Consider the following 17,639-nt stretch of genomic DNA (forward strand, 5'->3'; position numbering starts at 1 on the left):
AAACTGTCACAAAAGGGACTGTCTAAACTTCTAACTTCTAAACTTCCTTTGGTCATGAAACGTATGTACAAAAACACTCACTCAGCGGTTTGGGATGGGATAGATATTAGGGTGTCCCGTCGAGCTATACTATCAAAAGGGGTATCAAAATTTGCGTAATTTTACACAGATAAAGAAAACGTCAAACAAAACTGAAAGAACATGTTATCTTGAGGGTACTACCGGGCTTTGAAGATTTTTAAAATTCATGTTTTTACATACTTTAATCGTTTGAATAAAACTTTAAAAAAAAATAAGTTTTAAACGTATTTTATTATTAATATTATTTAAACAAATCACATAAAAATCACGACAGCAGCAGGAGATCGCGTCGATAAACCTTATCGATCACATACCTTAGCAACTGTTGGCAACATCAATCTATTCCGATAAGCTCTTGAAGTCGATGGTGCCTCTGTCAAAGGGGGGTTTGTTGAGGATGCCTCTGTTACCGAATGTATTTCTGGGGAAGATTCACGCACCAACTCTTCATTGCAGTTTCCTGAGACAATATCCGTTGCCTGTGTAGACCATTTTTTTGCTTCCCTCTTTGACTCTTCAATTTGCCTCTGCTGTCGTTTCTTCAAGATACATATTTGTTTCTTTCTTGTCAACCCCGCTTATAACCATTTTCCTTTCATTCTTTGATTGAACAAAAAACTTCTCTCATGTATGGGAACTTTCTTTGGTTTTAAACACGAACCGAACAAGTTTCAAATGAAGTGCATTTACAAGCAGCAACGTCGAAAATCTTCTCAGATGACTCTAAAAACACTTCAGTTTGTTTTCGAAACTAGCATTTTGTTTGCTTTTGGGGTATTGCTTCACAATATTGTACCTTTAGAAACAGGATTTAAATAATTGAATAATAATTACAATTGGAATCGAAGCTTTAGCCCAAATTTTGTCGATTTCTTCAAAAACAATCGCATATATTTCTGAATGGGAAGGATCCTTTCAGTTGAATTTAAGTTTTAGTTCGTTCCTTACAAACAAAATTAATTTACTGACACCTCTTGTAGTTGGTAGCTGCCGATCGTCAAGTTTTTGTATGATCCCAATAAAGCACAAGTAGACCCACTACGTCTTGAACTCATTATTTAAAAAAAAATCACAAAAATCGCTTCTAAAACTGTCTGTTACAACGCACTTTACACAACCCGTTGAGGATCTCAAATGAATACTATAAGGACTTCAAAGTGTGGCTTTCGTATAAGATCAGGTCTATGGAGTTCAACAACCGATTTAGTCATAAACAAATGGTGACTGAAAAACCTCTACGTTTCCTCAATAAACAACATATGTGGAATTGTGTGGATATTTATCAGGTAGAAAACAGCCTTCAGTTTTAAATCCGACCTTATTACCGGATTGAGTTGTGTATTTTACAGGTAGGAAACAGGTAAAAACCCATATCCATATAAGGACATCAATAAATTAAGTCATTTGTGCGGTAGGCCTCAAGTTTATAAACAATTTTGTCTTCAAAATCGGATAGGTATAGAAACTTAAATTCAAATTGTGTCAGATTTATAGAGCAGTGGTTTTAAGTTCCAGGAATGATGATAATAACAATATGCGCCAAAAATTAAAAAAATTCATTTTGGTCACCTATTGAGGGTATTCTTAGCTTAAAACCTTATAAATTTGAAACCGCTGGAAACGTATTGTTCTATGCAAATGAAAACGTCAAATATGTTCTAAACCTAATAAGATCAAAAAGTTAATATTCTATAATAAATAGTAGTTCAGGAACCGAAATTATGGAAGGGAAAAAAAGCATAAAAATATCAATTTGTCACAATTTTGAGGGTCAGTACAACCCCCTAGACAAATTTTAATGTTTTTTTTATATATTTTTGTAATCTAAGTCCAATTACGCAAGTTTTGAGAGGTCTTTTGTTCGGGAAATCCAAATTTCAAATGCTCTAAACGAGAGATTGACAAGACACCAGTTAGTTAGTTTGAAGTGACTGTCCAAGATGGAAACGGATACACTTAGGCCAGTTTAATGGCCCATTGTGATACCACATGAATCTTGAAGCTCAATAAAACCAGTTTGAGCCCCTTACGAAACATGAGAAGCTGATTATGCTGATATGGTTTAGATCGTTAAAGAAGAATTCTCCTATGTAATTCTGCGTTTTCGAGCCAGAGCAGGGCATGTACAGAGGAGATGAAGAACTGTTTCCTCCTCTTCCTCGTCCATACAACTTCTGCAAAAGTCATTTGAGAATACGCTTAGTCTCGTGGCGTGCTTTCCTATTAGACTGTGTCCGGTTATGACACCTATTAATAAAAATAAATAAATTGGGTGGCGCGACAGTCCGTTGAGAACCAAGGCCTAGTGACTTACAACTCTCAATAATTCCTGTGTGCGAGTAATGTTGTCAGGAATGGAGGGGACCTACAGTTTATATGCCGACTCCGAACGGCTAATTTTGAGAAAGCACTTTTTCAAATGGTAGACATGTGCATTCAAGAGGACACAAGCTTCCACAGGTTTTTCTCAAAACCCACCTCTGGTTATCAACTACTACTCTCACCTCCCCGAGGTGAACATCGGGTGCCTAGTACCTCAACTGGAGATTGGGTTCCAACCCCAGTGGAAAGAGTGGAAAGTTGTTGGGGGCAGCAAACGAGAGAGGGGGGGAGAGGTGTTTCCACTAAGGCACCTCTCCTTATCCAGGCGGCAGCGGACGAATTCTCGAGATGGATTCAACGGTGGCGTCTACAGTTCCAGTAAGGTTGACCTACTTAGTGAACACCTTATAGGGCTTCTTCGATATATTCGGAGCCCAGGCCTGTAAGGAGCGGTTTATCCAGCTCCCCTTCCTTGGAGTTATACTAAGGATCTGGCCCTCCAGGTTGAGGGTTGTGCCGTCGGGGTGACTTCCTGACCACGTAAAAAATACCTTAAGTTTCGAAGCACCAACAAGCCTCGGATACGGACAGATTCACTGTTGACAGCCCACGCAAACGAAATAAGTATAACGAACTTCGGATATGTACGTGGAATGTTAGGTCCCTTAACAGACCATGTGCAGCCGAACAATTAGCGGCAGCCCTAAACTGCTGCAAGGCAGATAAATTCGCCAATATTAGCCTAATATCCACGCCAGCCCCAACAGAGGAGAAAGATAAAGACACCAAAGACATATTCTTCGAGCTCTTGGACAAGACATATGAGCAGTGCCTGGCTATGACATTAAAATTGTCTTAGGAGATTTTAATGCCAAGCTAGGAAGAAAAGACATCTTTGGTGGCATAATCGGGAGATACAGCCTGCACGACACTACCTCCGACAACGGATTCAGGCTGGTCGATTTCGCTGCGGGGCGAGACGTTCTGGTAGCTAGTACGCAGTTCACGCAACTTAATATCCCCAAGGGGACATGGAAATCTCCTCATCAATCAACTGTCAACCAGATTGACCACAATGCGATCGACGCACGACACTTCTCCAGTATCCAGGATATCCGAACATTCCGAGAGGCCAACATTGACTCGGACCACTACCTCGTTGTAGCCAAGGTACGGCTACGGATATCCTGATCCAAGCCAAAACAAGGAAGTACTGTGAGAAGATTCGACGTTAGACGGCTACAATCGCAAGAGACTGCCATATCCTTTTCCGATCGAGTCTTTAATAACCTTTTAAGGAGTCCTATGCTTCCTGCATTAAGCATTGAAAACCAGTGGCAGCCATCAGAGATGCCGCTTCTGAAGTGCTAGGTTTCACACGGGCACCACTGGTTTGACGACGAATGCCGGCAAGCGCACGCAGCGAAACAAGAGGCATACAAAACGGCGCTGCACAAAAGGACTAGAGCTATTCGCGAGCTCTACGAGCAGAAGAGGAGAGATGAACACCGGCTTCTTAGACGGAAAAACGAGAGCATGAGAATCGCGCGATCGAGGAGATAGAGGGATGTCTCAACAGGAATGAAATGAGTAAATTATACCAAAAGGTAAAAAAAAACCTCCCAAGGGTACCAGCCACGAACCGAAGCCTGTAAAGACGATCAGGGGAACATCGTTGTAGAACCGCAGTCGATGCTGAGAATATGAAAAGATCACTTCTCCAAATTATCTAACGGCGATGACGAACCGAATTTCGCTGTAAGGGAGATAGAACCACTCAACCTTGGCGACGCAGATCAACAATTCCGCCTACCCGACCTTGACGAAGTGAAGATAGCTATATCCAAACTTAAGTCTAACAAAGCTGCTGGAGCTGAGCATCGCTGCCGAACTATTCAAAGCAGCAGGTCGGAAGAAAGCATGCCCGATGAGTGGACTCTCAGCATAGTGTACCCTATACATAACAAAAAAGACCCTCTTAATTGCGCCAACTACGGTGGCATCAGTCTCCTGAACATCGCATACAAGATCCTACCTGCCGTATTATGTGAACGTCTGAAGCCATTCGTCAACAACCTGATTGGTCCTTATCAGTGTGACTTCAGACCAGGAAAGTCCACTATCGACCAAATATTCACACTACGGCAGATATTGGAAAAAACCCAGGAGCTTCAAATCGATACCCACCATCTCTTTATCGATTTTAAAGCCGCGTATGACAGCATCTATAGGGAAGAGCTCTAGAAAGCAATGTCTAGTTTTGGCATCCCTGTCAAACTTATCCATTTGTGCAGAATGACGATGGAGAATGCACGCTGCTCTATCAAGGTCGGAAAAGGTCTTACCGATTCATTTGATGTCAAAAAAGGTTTTAGACAAGGCGATGCACTGTCATGCGACTTCTCCAACATCGTTCTGGAAGAAATTGTGCAAAACTCAACCGTCAACACTAGAGGCACAATCTTCCAAAGGTCCATCCAATTACTCGGATACGCAGATGATATTGACATAATTGGAATATTAAAGCGTGATGTCAGTGGAGCGTTTTTGAGGATTGCGACGGAAGCGAAGAAGATGGGTTTAGTGGTCAATGAGGACAAGACCAAGTATATACTGTCATCAAAAAAAGGACACTGAACAACGACGTGTTGGACAAAACGTCACCATGGACAGCTATAACTTCGAGGTAGTTAAGGACTTTGTCTACCTAGGCACCGCTATTAATGCAGACAACGACACCAGCGCTGAAATCAAACGAAAAATAACTCTTGCAAATCGCTGCTTCTTTGGACCTAGAAGGCAATTGAGAAGTAAAGTCCTCTCGCGAGCATCTTAAATTACCATCTATAAGACACTCGTCACGTCACTCATCCATCATCCCGGTTCTCATTTATGGCGCTAAGGCCTGGATCCTGTCAAAGAAAGGTGAGAGCGTCTTAGGATGCTTCGAAAAAAAATTCTTCGGGTGATTTTTGGTCCCGTACGCATAGATGGAGAATGGAGGAGAAGATATAACGACGAACTGTACGGGCTCTACAGCGACACTGACCTAGTTAGCAGAATTAAAGTCCAACGGCTTAGATGGCTAGGTCATGTAGATCGGATGGACATCAACGCTCCAGCCCGGATGGTCTTCGAATTCAATCCCGAAGGACGGCGCAGAAGAGGAAGACCGCGACTTAGGTGGCGCACCCAGGTAGGAGAGAACCTTGACCAACTTGGCGTGCACAGTTAGCTAGGGACCGAGCTGGCTGGAGACGCTTGTTGGTTGAGGCCCAGGTCCGCCCCGGACTGTAGCGCCACCTTAAGTAAGTAAGTTGAGTTTCCAATTTAGTTTTTGTTTACCTAAGACAAGACCCAGGTATTTAGCCTCGTCTGAGAATTTTAATTGGATTCCTTTAATATAGGGAGGGTTGACAAAAGGAATTTTGTATCTCCTCGAAAATAAGACTAAATCTGTTTTGTGTGGGTTAACACCCAGTCCACACTGATCAGCCCAAAGTATTAGTCTGTCTAACACATTTTGTAAAAGTTCCTTTAAGGTGTTTCGATGCTTTCCTGACACTGCTATAGCAATGTCGTCCGCATAGGCTATCACTCTGAAGACCTCCGCCTTCAGACTAGTTCGGATTTCATTCACCACTAGGTTCCAGAGGAGAGGGGATAGAACACCATCTTGGGGTGTCCCTCTACTAACGAATCGTCTGCCAGAAGAGTTGCCCAGTTTTGAGCTGATTATTCTGCTAGTCAGCATTAAATGAATTAACTCCCGAAGCGAACTCTCTACATTTAGAGATGTTAATGCAGATGTGTCCACGTTTTCAAAGGCACCTTCGATGTCAAGGAAAGCAACCATAGTGAACTCTTTATGATGGAGGGAATATTCGACGGTGCGTACTAAGGTGTGTAACGCCTGACTAAACATCAATTTTTAAAAGATTTAGGATTTGCCATAGTGAAAAACCTATTGCGCAAGCGTTTAGAGTCACGAAGTTTGCCATCAGAGCTGCGAAAAAAAATCGACGAGAGAACCATCACAAATATTAGCATTGTGAGGGAGGAAACTCGAGCGAAGTGTGACTTGTGCACAGGGCAGCAAGCTACGCGGACTCGTGGAGTTTGTGTCATCGTCGCGTTTGCGATGAACACCGGGCAGGTATGTGCATAAATTGTATAGATACCGTCGAATAAATTAATACCTATTACACAAAAAAAATATTCCCATAAAAAACACTGGTTTTTAATAAAAATAAATTAAAATGAATAGGAGTTATAAAATGCCAAAAGTACGGGATCCCAATTTTCACCCGTGTGACATTTAAGCTTCAGGAACGAGGTGTGGCCACAGATGGTTAAAAATATATAATTAAAGGATGACATTATGTAAACTTGGCTTTTTTGAAAAATAAATTATTTATTTTAGTCATAATATAAATTCGCGTCACTTCATTAAGTAGCAACTATTCTAAGCCTTGAGCTCTCCGAATAGCCACAACTTCATCTTGTGAATTCATATTAGAATATCCGCACGGTTGCATTGTCATGCTGGCAGTTCCAGATGTAATCGTTCGTATCACACTTGTGTACCCAGATAATTCTGCTAATGGAGCTTGAACATCAATTAACTAAAAGCAAACAAAAAACAAACAAAAACAAGGAACATAAAATAAATTGAGTGGGCAGTCGTAAAAAAAATCAAAACTCCTACCTTATTACGATCACCTTTTGGTTTAACATCATTTATTTTAGCTCTTCTCCGTGATAAATCAGAAAGAACTGTTGAAACCTTCTCTGAAGGAACGATAATTTGTATTGCCATAATAGGTTCTAAGAGACGAGTTCCAGAATTACTGAGGATCTAAAATCAAAGTGAATTTAGTAGATTTATAGACACATGCTCAAAATGTTTTGTTTTTCGAACTTTTTGAACACATTGTCCGGTGGCAGCCATAAGAAAAGAATCCGCAGTTCCTCGACCAATCACTGCATTATGAAGCTTAACTTGAGTTTCAACAACTTGACCCCCAACACGAGGGCCTCTTTCCAGAGCTGCAGTGGCTCCTTTCTTGATCACTTGCAGGATACGAGGCCGAAGTGTATTAAGATTTGCCATGTTTTCTTGTGATTTGCTCAAACTATAGAAACAGAAACTGTCAGCAAATGGACCTACGCATGACTAAAACAAAACAATATACCTGAAGACTTCTTTTTGATCATTGACCAATTCAAGGGTGATTGTGACACTTTGCTTAGATCCAGCGATTTCTTTTTCTATTGTAATTGTTTCAATTGAAGGTGAGTCGATTGTTTCTTTATAAGCAATTTGAAGTGGACCCAAATCAACATCGATTTTATATTCGGTAAGGATTCGAGACTTTACAATGTCCATATGCAATTCACCCATTCCTATTAAAAAGGTTTTTTTCTTTTTAAGAAGACAAAACTTTAAAAAAGAAACAAAGTTCATCCGAACCTCCCAAAACTGTCTGCCCCGTAGTTTCATCAAAATTAACCCTCAAACTGGGATCTTCGCGTTGCAATTGTTTCAAAGCAGCTTCCATAGCTGTTTGTGATCCAATACTAGGTGGTTCGATTGAACAAAAATACACCGCATCAGGTATTTGTGGTTCCAAGGCTAGCATTTCTTTTATAACTTCAATGTTCTCTTCCTCGTCATCTATTTCGGATTTGCCAAGCATTTTTTGAAGCTTCTTTTGGGCTTGTTTTATTGAAGATCCACTTGATGTCAGTAAGTCTCCAGTCACTGTATTCTAGAGTGATACATTTTTCAAATGCCAATACTTTGTAGGTAAAGGTACAAAAATCTCACCTTAAGTCCACTACAAACCCCAACATCTCCTCTAAGGACTTCATTTATTTCACGATATTCATCAGCTAGGGGTTCATAGATTCTTTGTAAGGATTCTGTTGATGACTTTGTGTTGATGAGACGCATTCCCTTCTTCATTGAACCACGCAACACACGAATTAGTGTCAATGGACCTCGTTGTTTGTCATGAACTATTTTGAAAACTTTGCCAACGAAGTCGTTTCTGAAAAACTTGTGATTAAAATTATTTGATGATGAAATAAGCTTTCTAATCGAAGCTTTGAAGTAGAATTTTGTATTTATTATGCAGACGTTAACGTACCCAAAACAATCATACAATTGATTTCTCTCATGGGGCGCTGGCAGGAATCGAATAACAGAGTCCATGAGAGGCTGTATACCTACGTTTTTGTAGGCCGATCCAAGGAGCACAGGAACTGCCTTATGGCTGCCAGTTGCACGTCGAATCGAAGACCAAATTAAGTCATTGGAAACTGTGTCAAAACTTTCGGCACTTATCACAACATCAGCTAGTTCATCATCTATTCCAGAAAGTTCGTCGATTAAATTGTTTCTACAACTCATCGCCTCATCCAATGATTTCTCCTTCAACGGTTCACAGTGGAATTTACGTCCAAATGTCTCAAGGTTCCAGGAAATTCGATTCAGTGTGACTATGTCAATAATACCTGCAGAAGAATTGCTTCCTTTTAGCATTTGTTTCCTAGCAATAGAATCATCATTTTCAAACTCACTTAAATTACCCTTGGAATCTTTCTCGGGATATTGCAGGGAAATCGGTTTAATATCTAACTTTGACTTAATGTCTCGCACAGAAGCATCAAAATCAGCATCTGGACGATCCATTTTATTGACGAAAATCATTTTAGGTAGTTTGTGTTTCTCTGCTTGTGACCAAACAGTCATAGTTTGGGCTTCAACACCAGCAGTTCCGTCCAAAACAATTATTACCCCATCGACGGCAAACAGAGACTGTTCTACTTCCATGGTGAAGTCTATGTGACCCGGAGTATCAAGTAGATTAACCCTACACTTTTGAATTTTGAATTAAAATCAAAGAAACCTTTTGAAAAATTTGTTTTTATTTTATACTTTGTATCGTTCCATTTAAAGGTTACTGCTGAGCTACAAATAGTTATGCCTCGATCCCGTTCTTGGGTTAAGTAATCGGTGACAGTGTTCCCTCGATGTACCTCTCCCAAGGATCGTGTTTTTCCAGAATAGAATAACATTCGCTCGGTTGTTGTTGTTTTACCTTTATTTTTATGGTAGAATATATTTTCGTTATTTAGAATTGAAGAAAACAATAATTTTTGTTGATTTTACCGGCATCGATGTGAGCTAAAATACCAATATTTCGAATGTCATTTGCTTTTGTACTATAACTTCGATTCCGAGTGATTGAAAGAACTTTTTTAATGTATTGAATAACATTTTTTTGAAGAAACATTTTAAACTTCGACTATTGTTTTATAAAATTAAGTTAAAATTACAAAATTATGGTTACAATTTCAATTGGTTAAAGAAATGTAAACATATGGCTGTCAGCTGTCAATATGTATATGTCGCTGCATTAAGGCGGGCCTGCAATAGCTGTACAATGGCTGCGTTCAATGCAAACAAAAATCATTTTCTTCTTTTCATTGTTTTCAAACGAAATAGCTGTCGGTCTTATTTCTCAACTCATATTATCGAAGGAGTATTAAAACGCCTTTAATACTGAAGTGATTTTAAAGGCTGAGTATGCTAAAATTTGTTCATAGGAGGAATAAATTCGAATCAAAACAGTTTTAGTATTTAAATGTCATTTTTATAGAGTTTAAAATTTCAAACAAAGTTTCAATCCGTTTACTTGTACTTATTTTGCCTTTTTTATTTAAATTCCTTAAACTTCATATCTAAGAAAAGACAAAACCAAAAAAGAATAACTATAGCTTAGCCTTTCAAGTAATGATATTGGAAACGCAATGTATTACATTTATAGATACAATTTAAATTTTAATTGAAAATGGGAGTGCAAATGAGAGCCGACATTATCAAAAGTTTCCATTTATTTATCAAATTTATCGTGTAAGGTATCAATAAGAAACGGTTTTTTTGCATATTGTACGCGCACTCAAGGGGATATGAATACCCTTATAATGATTATACACAGTGCGAGTAATTAGGAAGGGAGGATAGGATTTGAAAGGAGATACCGATGCACATTGGGTTGAATGCCTGCACATTGTAATGAGTGGGAAATATTGAGTCTGGTAAAGCATTCCACGTTCGTGTAGTGCGACTAAAAAAAGAATCTCTAAACTTAATAGTACGACCGAAATTGGGCTCAAGGGTAAACTGATGGGCATTCCTAAAAGAACGAGTTGATTTGTTTGAGGGGAGGAATGCAACTGGCTGGTTTGTAATGCACATACCTAGGACTGATAGCTGTTCAGTCTCCTCGATGCAAGTACCACTCATGGATTGTGGCATTGACAGCATTGAGTTTTTGAAGCATTAAATTCTACACGGTTTTCGATTCCCCATTGAACAATGCTGTCAAGATATGAATTTAATGAGGTTATCATACGCTGCCGTTGGTAGTCCACATCCGAAGAACAAGGATGAGAATCTAAAAACGAATCGATAAGAGAGCTTGATGCCAAACTCTATCAAATGCTTTTTAGCTTTAGGTTTTAATTTTGTGTGGAGTGGCATATCCAGTTTGTGTTTCTAACGAGACGAACTCAATCTTCTTAAAGCCAATAATTTTAGAACCTATTTAACAAAAATGTTGAATACAAAAAAGTCTTTTGAGAAGAAGTTTTGTATAGAGGGATCCGTCAAAATTTGGCATTCTTTAAAATTATTTTGAAAAATATTTGCTCCTTCTAAGGACGTTTTTGAGTCGTTGTTACAAAGCTCTGCTAAGACCTTCCCCAGTGTACTTAGAAGGACGGACGGTACTTCACAATACTAACTTACTTAAGGTGGCACTACAGTCTCACTTGGTCGTCGGTCTTCCTCTAATGCGCTATGCTGTGGGTGTAGATTCGCAGATTTTCCGGGCATTCGTTTCCATGCACTTTACATAACCCAGCCATCTCAGTTTTCGTCTTTTATCCTTCTGACTGTCGCTGTACATCTTGCTTTCTAAGCTCAAAGAAACAGCAATTTGCAAGAGTAATTCTTCGTTTGATCACAGCGCTGGTGTTGTTTTTTGTGTTAATATTTTTCCGATTTTGTGAAAGTCGTCAGGATATACCAGTTATTGGAAAGACTTTTAAAAGATCTTCTTTAATATTCTTTCAAGTACGATGTTAAAGGAATCGAATGACTGCGCATAACCTTGTCTAAATCCTTTTTTGACATTCAAAGGTTCTTTTAAGTTGTTTACAACCTTAATGGAGCAGAGCGAATTCTCCATAGTTATCCTGCACAAAAGGATGAGTTTGGCAGAGATACCAAAACTAGACTAGATCCATGTCACTTCGTCCCTGTAGATATGTTGCAAGAGAATATTGTAAAGGCTTCTTTGACCATATTTGTTTTGGCCTTCTTGTGGCCCTTTTGCTCGTCAGCTGTCGAAAATCTCTTCAGGAATCATACAGGTACATACCAAGTGTACCACTTTTAAAGAAGAAAGATTTTTAGCGAAAGTTGTTAAATATCGTGCTCAAAAAGATTTTTATATATTTTAAGATTTTTCAACATCTCACCAATCCTTACAACCTCAATTAAAAGAACGTTTTTTTAGGCTTTTAGGTTTTTTTATGGATTTACCTCCCATTTTTCTAATGCAAGGTGTTAGTTTCTTTTTAAATCACAGGTTATTTTGAAACTTTCCGTTGTTTCCGTTTTGAAGTCTTGAAATACGATGTCAAATATTGACAATTTATTTCCAAATTAAATGCTGTATAACCTAAACATGTTGTTTTTAAAAAGAAGTTTGGGTTTTGCAGTTTGGTGCTCTTAAACAAACAGAATTTCGTCAAAAACAGACTCTGAAAAGTGATTCAAGAACTTATAGAAAGGCCAATATCGTTCCAGTAAATCGTAAGTTCTGAGTCTTGTCAGATCGGAGTAACAAAATTCAGTGCTGCAATGCGCAGCCAGCTAGACTAGATGTAGTTTTGTGAATTTTATTGCATTTTTCAAAAATAAGTTTTTATTCAAAAATGTTTGGTTCACTTCCCTATTATTCTTAAACAAGACTGAACTTTGCATTACCGTAGCACGAATTTCGAAACGTGGTTTTTGCATTTGTAGATACAAAAATGAATATGAATTTTCAAATAGTAATACATTTGTGAGAGTATATGAGAGCCTTACCAAACAAAATCGTATGCTCGTTCGAAAGGCAAATGATCTTCGAAAGATAAAAAGCCTGTATTCTGTGTTTACAAGATCTGGCAGAGTTTACATTAGAGAACATATTGACAAGGGCCAAATTTGTTTTACGAATGTTTATCAATTAAATTCAATATACTCCTTTGGAAATCAAGAGTGTGAATTCGTGGAGTTCAGTCACAAATGATGCTGGTGGTGTTGATGAAGTTGAGAATGTTGCTGGTGGTGTGGACAACGCGACGATGAGAGTGTTGCTGCTGCGGGAGTTAATTTTGAAGACGTAATCGATGTGTTGTGACCCTTTTTTGATTATATTGAAGCAAAAACAAGTATGCCTTTCTTGAACGGGGTGGTGAGCTTTTTTAAATTTAAATATAAATTATGGTTTTTGATATTGTTATTCAATGTATTGGTGTGATGTGCGTGATGGCCTCAATGTTTGTCATTTCTTCGAAGTATGCTCTGCTTCATCAAATGATTGGTTGTCCTAAAGTTGATGTTGTAATGATGTCAGAATAATGGTTACATAATAGAATTTCTTCTCAAATTGTTAGTTTTCATCTTCTAAATCTAAAATTGAATTTTTATGCGTTTAAATCTCTAACGGCGTTGAAAAATGACATGAATAATCCGGAATGAAATGAATAATCCGTCGCTTATTGATATGTTCTTAACATCCTCAAATGATAAAGTTATTTGCTTTGAACAAATAAGGCCTGCTTTTGACTTTATTTATCACTTTTTATGTTGTTCTTTTAAATTTGATATTAAACACTCAAGAAGTTCCCAAACCTTTAGTTATCGGTCATATAGATCAGTAAACTTGACTGATATACCAGATAATGTTCATAATAATGAGAATGGGAATAGTATACTTTATATAACTGATGTTTCAACTAAAGTTTCTATTTTTAATAATTTACTGACTGATTTATTCAATAAATATATCCCACTAGTACAAAAAAGAATTAAAAGTAAAAATTTTCCCTGGTATGACTATGAAATTGAACAGCTCATTCTTGAAAGGGATCAGTTTTTCAGGAGATATAAAAGAAATCCTTCATCTGATAATAAGAACCAATATATCTCTTCTCGCAACCGAGTTATAAGACTTATTCGCTATAGCAAAAAATTGTACTTTGCTCAAAAGCACAATCTCTCTTTAAGTTCCAAGGAACTTTGGAGAAACCTAAAGGAAATTGGTGTAAATAGGGACAAAAACTTATCTAAATGCTCCTTAGACCCACAAGTGCTAAAGTTGGTATATGTTCAACCTATGCCTAGCTCCATTGAAAATGATAATGCTTTCGAATTTAATTGTGTTGAGTCTCGTGAATTATTAACTGCTATCAGGTCGATTCACTCTAATGTTGCAGGTTCTACCTACTCCTAAAAATAATAATGCAACTGAACCATCTGACTTTAGGCCAATAAGTTTACTTCCATTTTTCAGCAAGTTGCAGAATAAATAATAACTTTCTTGGAACTTCATAACCCTTTAACTAAATGAAAATCAGGCTTTCGTGCTAAACATAGCTGTGATTCTGCTGTTTTGAAGGTCACAACAGATTTGATTTTCGTGAATTTCTAGCATAGGCCACCATATCCTTTTGTCCAAGTTAAGCAATAAATTCAATTTTTTTTTTCTTTCAGAGCTATTTATTAAATAGAAGTCTATCAATTAAAACTGACATCGGAACATCCAGTCCCTATAATATGATTAGCGGATTTCCTAAGGGTTCAGTTCTTGGACCTCTATTGTTCTCTATGTTCATCAATGACTTACCTGATGTTGTATGCAGACGATGTTATTGTCTACAACTACAGCGGATTTCCTAAGGGTTCAGTTCTTGGACCTCTGTTGTTCTCTATGTTCATCAATGACTTACCTGATGTTGTATGCAGACGATGTTATTGTCTACAACTTTTGTGACCTGAGTAACTAGGGTTGCTGTGGTGACGAAATAAATAATGATTTAGGTAATATTCAGAAATGGGCTGTTTCAAATAAATTGGTTCTTAATCCTTCAAAAACAGTGAGCATGCCTTGTTCTTGAAGAAAAATTAATATTGAAAACCTACCTATGACAATTTTAAATGGACAAAATGTTCATTCTTTAAATGAACTCTATATATTCTTTTTAATTTCAACTTTATGTATGTATTAAAATTAATTTTTTGTGTATAATTTATATTTAAAGTATTCGTAACATATAAACCTGGTAGCTGTAAATGTTCATGCATCTAAAAGATTCATTATTTTGTTGTCGAGAAAACATTTATTTCTGTTTTAAATTGATCTTCAAAGTCAACTTTTTTACATAAAACACACAAAAAAATTAAGACATGTTCAATTGAGACCCCTACCTAACTTTAAAAAAAAAATCAGAAGGAAATTCGTGATAGGTTATATCTGAAGGGATTTGATAAAAATCCAAGGAATAAATGATGAAAGGAAACGCTTTTACTTTTAATTACAAAATACTTTTAATTGAATATAAAATAATAGAGAAAAGTCTAGAATAATCCAAAAGCGAGAAGCGCCAAAAAGAGAATGAAACAATTCAAAATGTAAGAATACTAAAAGGTGTGTTTAGATAAAAAAGATACAAGGTATGTTCAGATAATAGATACAGAACTGAATCTTAAGGTTGATTTGCAGTTCATAATTTCAACACCCTTTCTTGAACAAAAATCTATAATTTAAACAATTCCAAAATTATTTTTACAAAAATTAAATTTGTTACCACATAATGGTTTCGTTAAGGAGTCTGCGACCATTTGCTCCGTTGGAGTGTACTGCACAACGATGTTCTCATTTTCAATGTGATCTCGAAGAATGTCGATGTGTTTTGTGCGCGGACGAAATCCAGCTGTTGATGCAAGATCCACTGCGCCTTTGTTGTCACAGAATATAACAGTTGGTTTGGATATAATTGATGAATCGATTTCAGCTGCCAAGCTTCGAACTTAAAGCACTTCTTGACAAGCTGCTGATAGTGCCATGTATTCGGCTTCGGTTGTCGACAACGCTATTGTCTTTTGTCGTTTACTATCCCATGAGATGGGACCGCCTTGCATTTTCAATATGTAGCCACTAACTGAACGCCTATCATCAACTTCGTTTGCCCAATCTGCATCGCTATATGCCAATAATTCGGAGTCATCATTTTTGGAGTATTCGATTTTAGCATCGATTGTGCCCTTTAAATAACGCATGATCCTTTTTACAGCCTTCCAATGTGCATGACCTGGATTCGACAAATATTTACTTACAACACCCACTGCGTGAGCTATGTCTGGCCTCGTTCCTTGTGAAGCATAAAGAAGACTTCCCACTGCTTCTCTATATGGGATATCTTGCATCTTAACACGGTCTTCTTCATTTTTCATATCTGAAGTTACTTTTGATTAGAATCCAAAGGATTCGTCACTGGATTGCAATCGGTCATTTTAAACTTTTCGATAACTGCAGTCAAATAATCGGATTGGTCTACTCAAAGTTTTCCTCTAACTCGATCCCTCGTAATCCTCATACCCAAGCATAATGAAATTTCGCCGAGATCTTTCATCTTGAATGCTGCCATCAGCTTATCCTTGGTATGCTTCATTTGATTGATATCGTCAGCGAGAATTAATAGGTGATCAACATAGACCGCAACTATTTGAATATTTTTACTTGATGTCTTGATATAAACACATTGATCTGTACGCGTCTGCATATAACCTATACACTTAAGAATGGAGTCTATCTTCTTGTTTCAGGATCTGCTACCTTTTTTGAGACCATACATTGCCTTGTTCAACCTGCAAACTTTATTTTTCTGAGATTCTACGACAAAAGATTCAGGCTGTTTGATGTAGAGATCCTCATCTAAATCCCCGTGCAGAAATGCATTCTTTACATCCATGTGGTGAAGGTGGAAATCATATCTAACAGAAAGGGCAAATAATAATCTGATTGTGTTAGTTCTTACCACAGGCGCATAAGTTTCTTGGAAATCAATCGACTTTTGTCCATATCCTTTCGCTACCAACCTAGCCTTGAACTTCTTAACTTGTTTGTCATCTCCGGGTTTGGTTTTAAATACCCATTTTGCGTTGAGTATCTTTCTATTCGGCGGAGGATCTACCAAGTTCCATGTATTATTTTCAAGCATTGCATCATACTCATCTTGCATAGCTGTCTTCCAACATGACGCATTCGGTCCACTTAGAGCATCTTCAACGGAGATAGGATCGGCAGGATCATTTGTCACTGTAAAATAAGTGATGTAATCGGGAAATGTCCTGGGTTTTTGTGGTTTTCTTGATCGCCTCTGTGGATTTTCTTTTTCTGCTGGTTCGCTTATTTCGACTATGGTTCGGTCTTGATCATCACTGTCTTCTTCAGGTGAACTGTAACTTTCTTGCTTCAAATCATCTGTACTGGCTGGTTCGATAATGTCATCTGGTACTATCATCTCAATGTTTTCAATAATCGTGCTGTCTTCTTCATCATATTTTTCGTCAAATGAATCTGCACCTACAACATTCATCTTCTCAGACAAAATTGGAGTTACAACGGATTTTTCTGAGGCTTTTTTCTTTTCGGATGTGTGATGAACATATATATTTTCATTTTGACCAATTGTTTTGTCTTTGGATCAACGAGACGATATGCTTATGTTTCGTCACAGTAGCCGGTGAAAATTAGCTCTTGAGATTTCGGATCCCATTTCAATCTTTTCTTTTTTGGGATATGTGACATGGACTTGCAACCAAAAATTCGAAGATTACTTAAGTCTGGCTTTCTTCCTGTCCAAACCTTCTCAGGCGTTACATTTCGGAGATTATTTGTCGGTGTCCGATTAATTAGGTAAACGGCGGACGCTACTGCCTCGGCCCAAAAATCTTTAGGAAGTCCGGCATCAAAAAGCATACTTCGACCTTTTTCTACAATGGTGCGGTTCATTCGTTCTGCAACTCCATTTTGTTGCGGAGTGTAAGCAATTGTGAGATGGTGTCGGATTCCTGAATTCTTCAAGAATGATTTTAGTTGCGTACTCACATA

The 17,639-nt window shown here is 37.9% G+C and overlaps 2 protein-coding genes across 2 annotated transcripts; both read right to left on the minus strand.

Annotated features, from left to right (window-relative positions):
• Positions 1-6,772: 6,772 nt before the first annotated feature.
• LOC129938828 (ribosome-releasing factor 2, mitochondrial) lies at positions 6,773-9,780 on the minus strand. The gene is made up of 10 exons (XM_056046617.1): positions 9,581-9,780; positions 9,347-9,509; positions 8,989-9,281; positions 8,556-8,922; positions 8,234-8,456; positions 7,877-8,174; positions 7,599-7,809; positions 7,325-7,538; positions 7,112-7,261; positions 6,773-7,028 (listed from the first exon to the last, which is right to left on the minus strand). Exons 1-10 carry the CDS (start codon positions 9,702-9,704, stop codon positions 6,864-6,866), a joined length of 2,208 nt encoding a protein of 735 aa, XP_055902592.1. The 5' UTR covers positions 9,705-9,780; the 3' UTR covers positions 6,773-6,863.
• A 5,776-nt stretch (positions 9,781-15,556) lies between these two features.
• LOC129940122 (uncharacterized) lies at positions 15,557-15,979 on the minus strand. Its single transcript, XM_056048375.1, has one exon. The coding sequence runs from the start codon at positions 15,977-15,979 to the stop codon at positions 15,557-15,559; it is 423 nt and encodes a 140-aa protein (XP_055904350.1).
• Positions 15,980-17,639: the final 1,660 nt, after the last annotated feature.

The sequence above is a fragment of the Eupeodes corollae genome, chromosome 1 (assembly GCF_945859685.1).
Source record: "Eupeodes corollae chromosome 1, idEupCoro1.1, whole genome shotgun sequence".
In the NCBI taxonomy this organism is placed as follows: domain Eukaryota; kingdom Metazoa; phylum Arthropoda; class Insecta; order Diptera; family Syrphidae; genus Eupeodes; species Eupeodes corollae.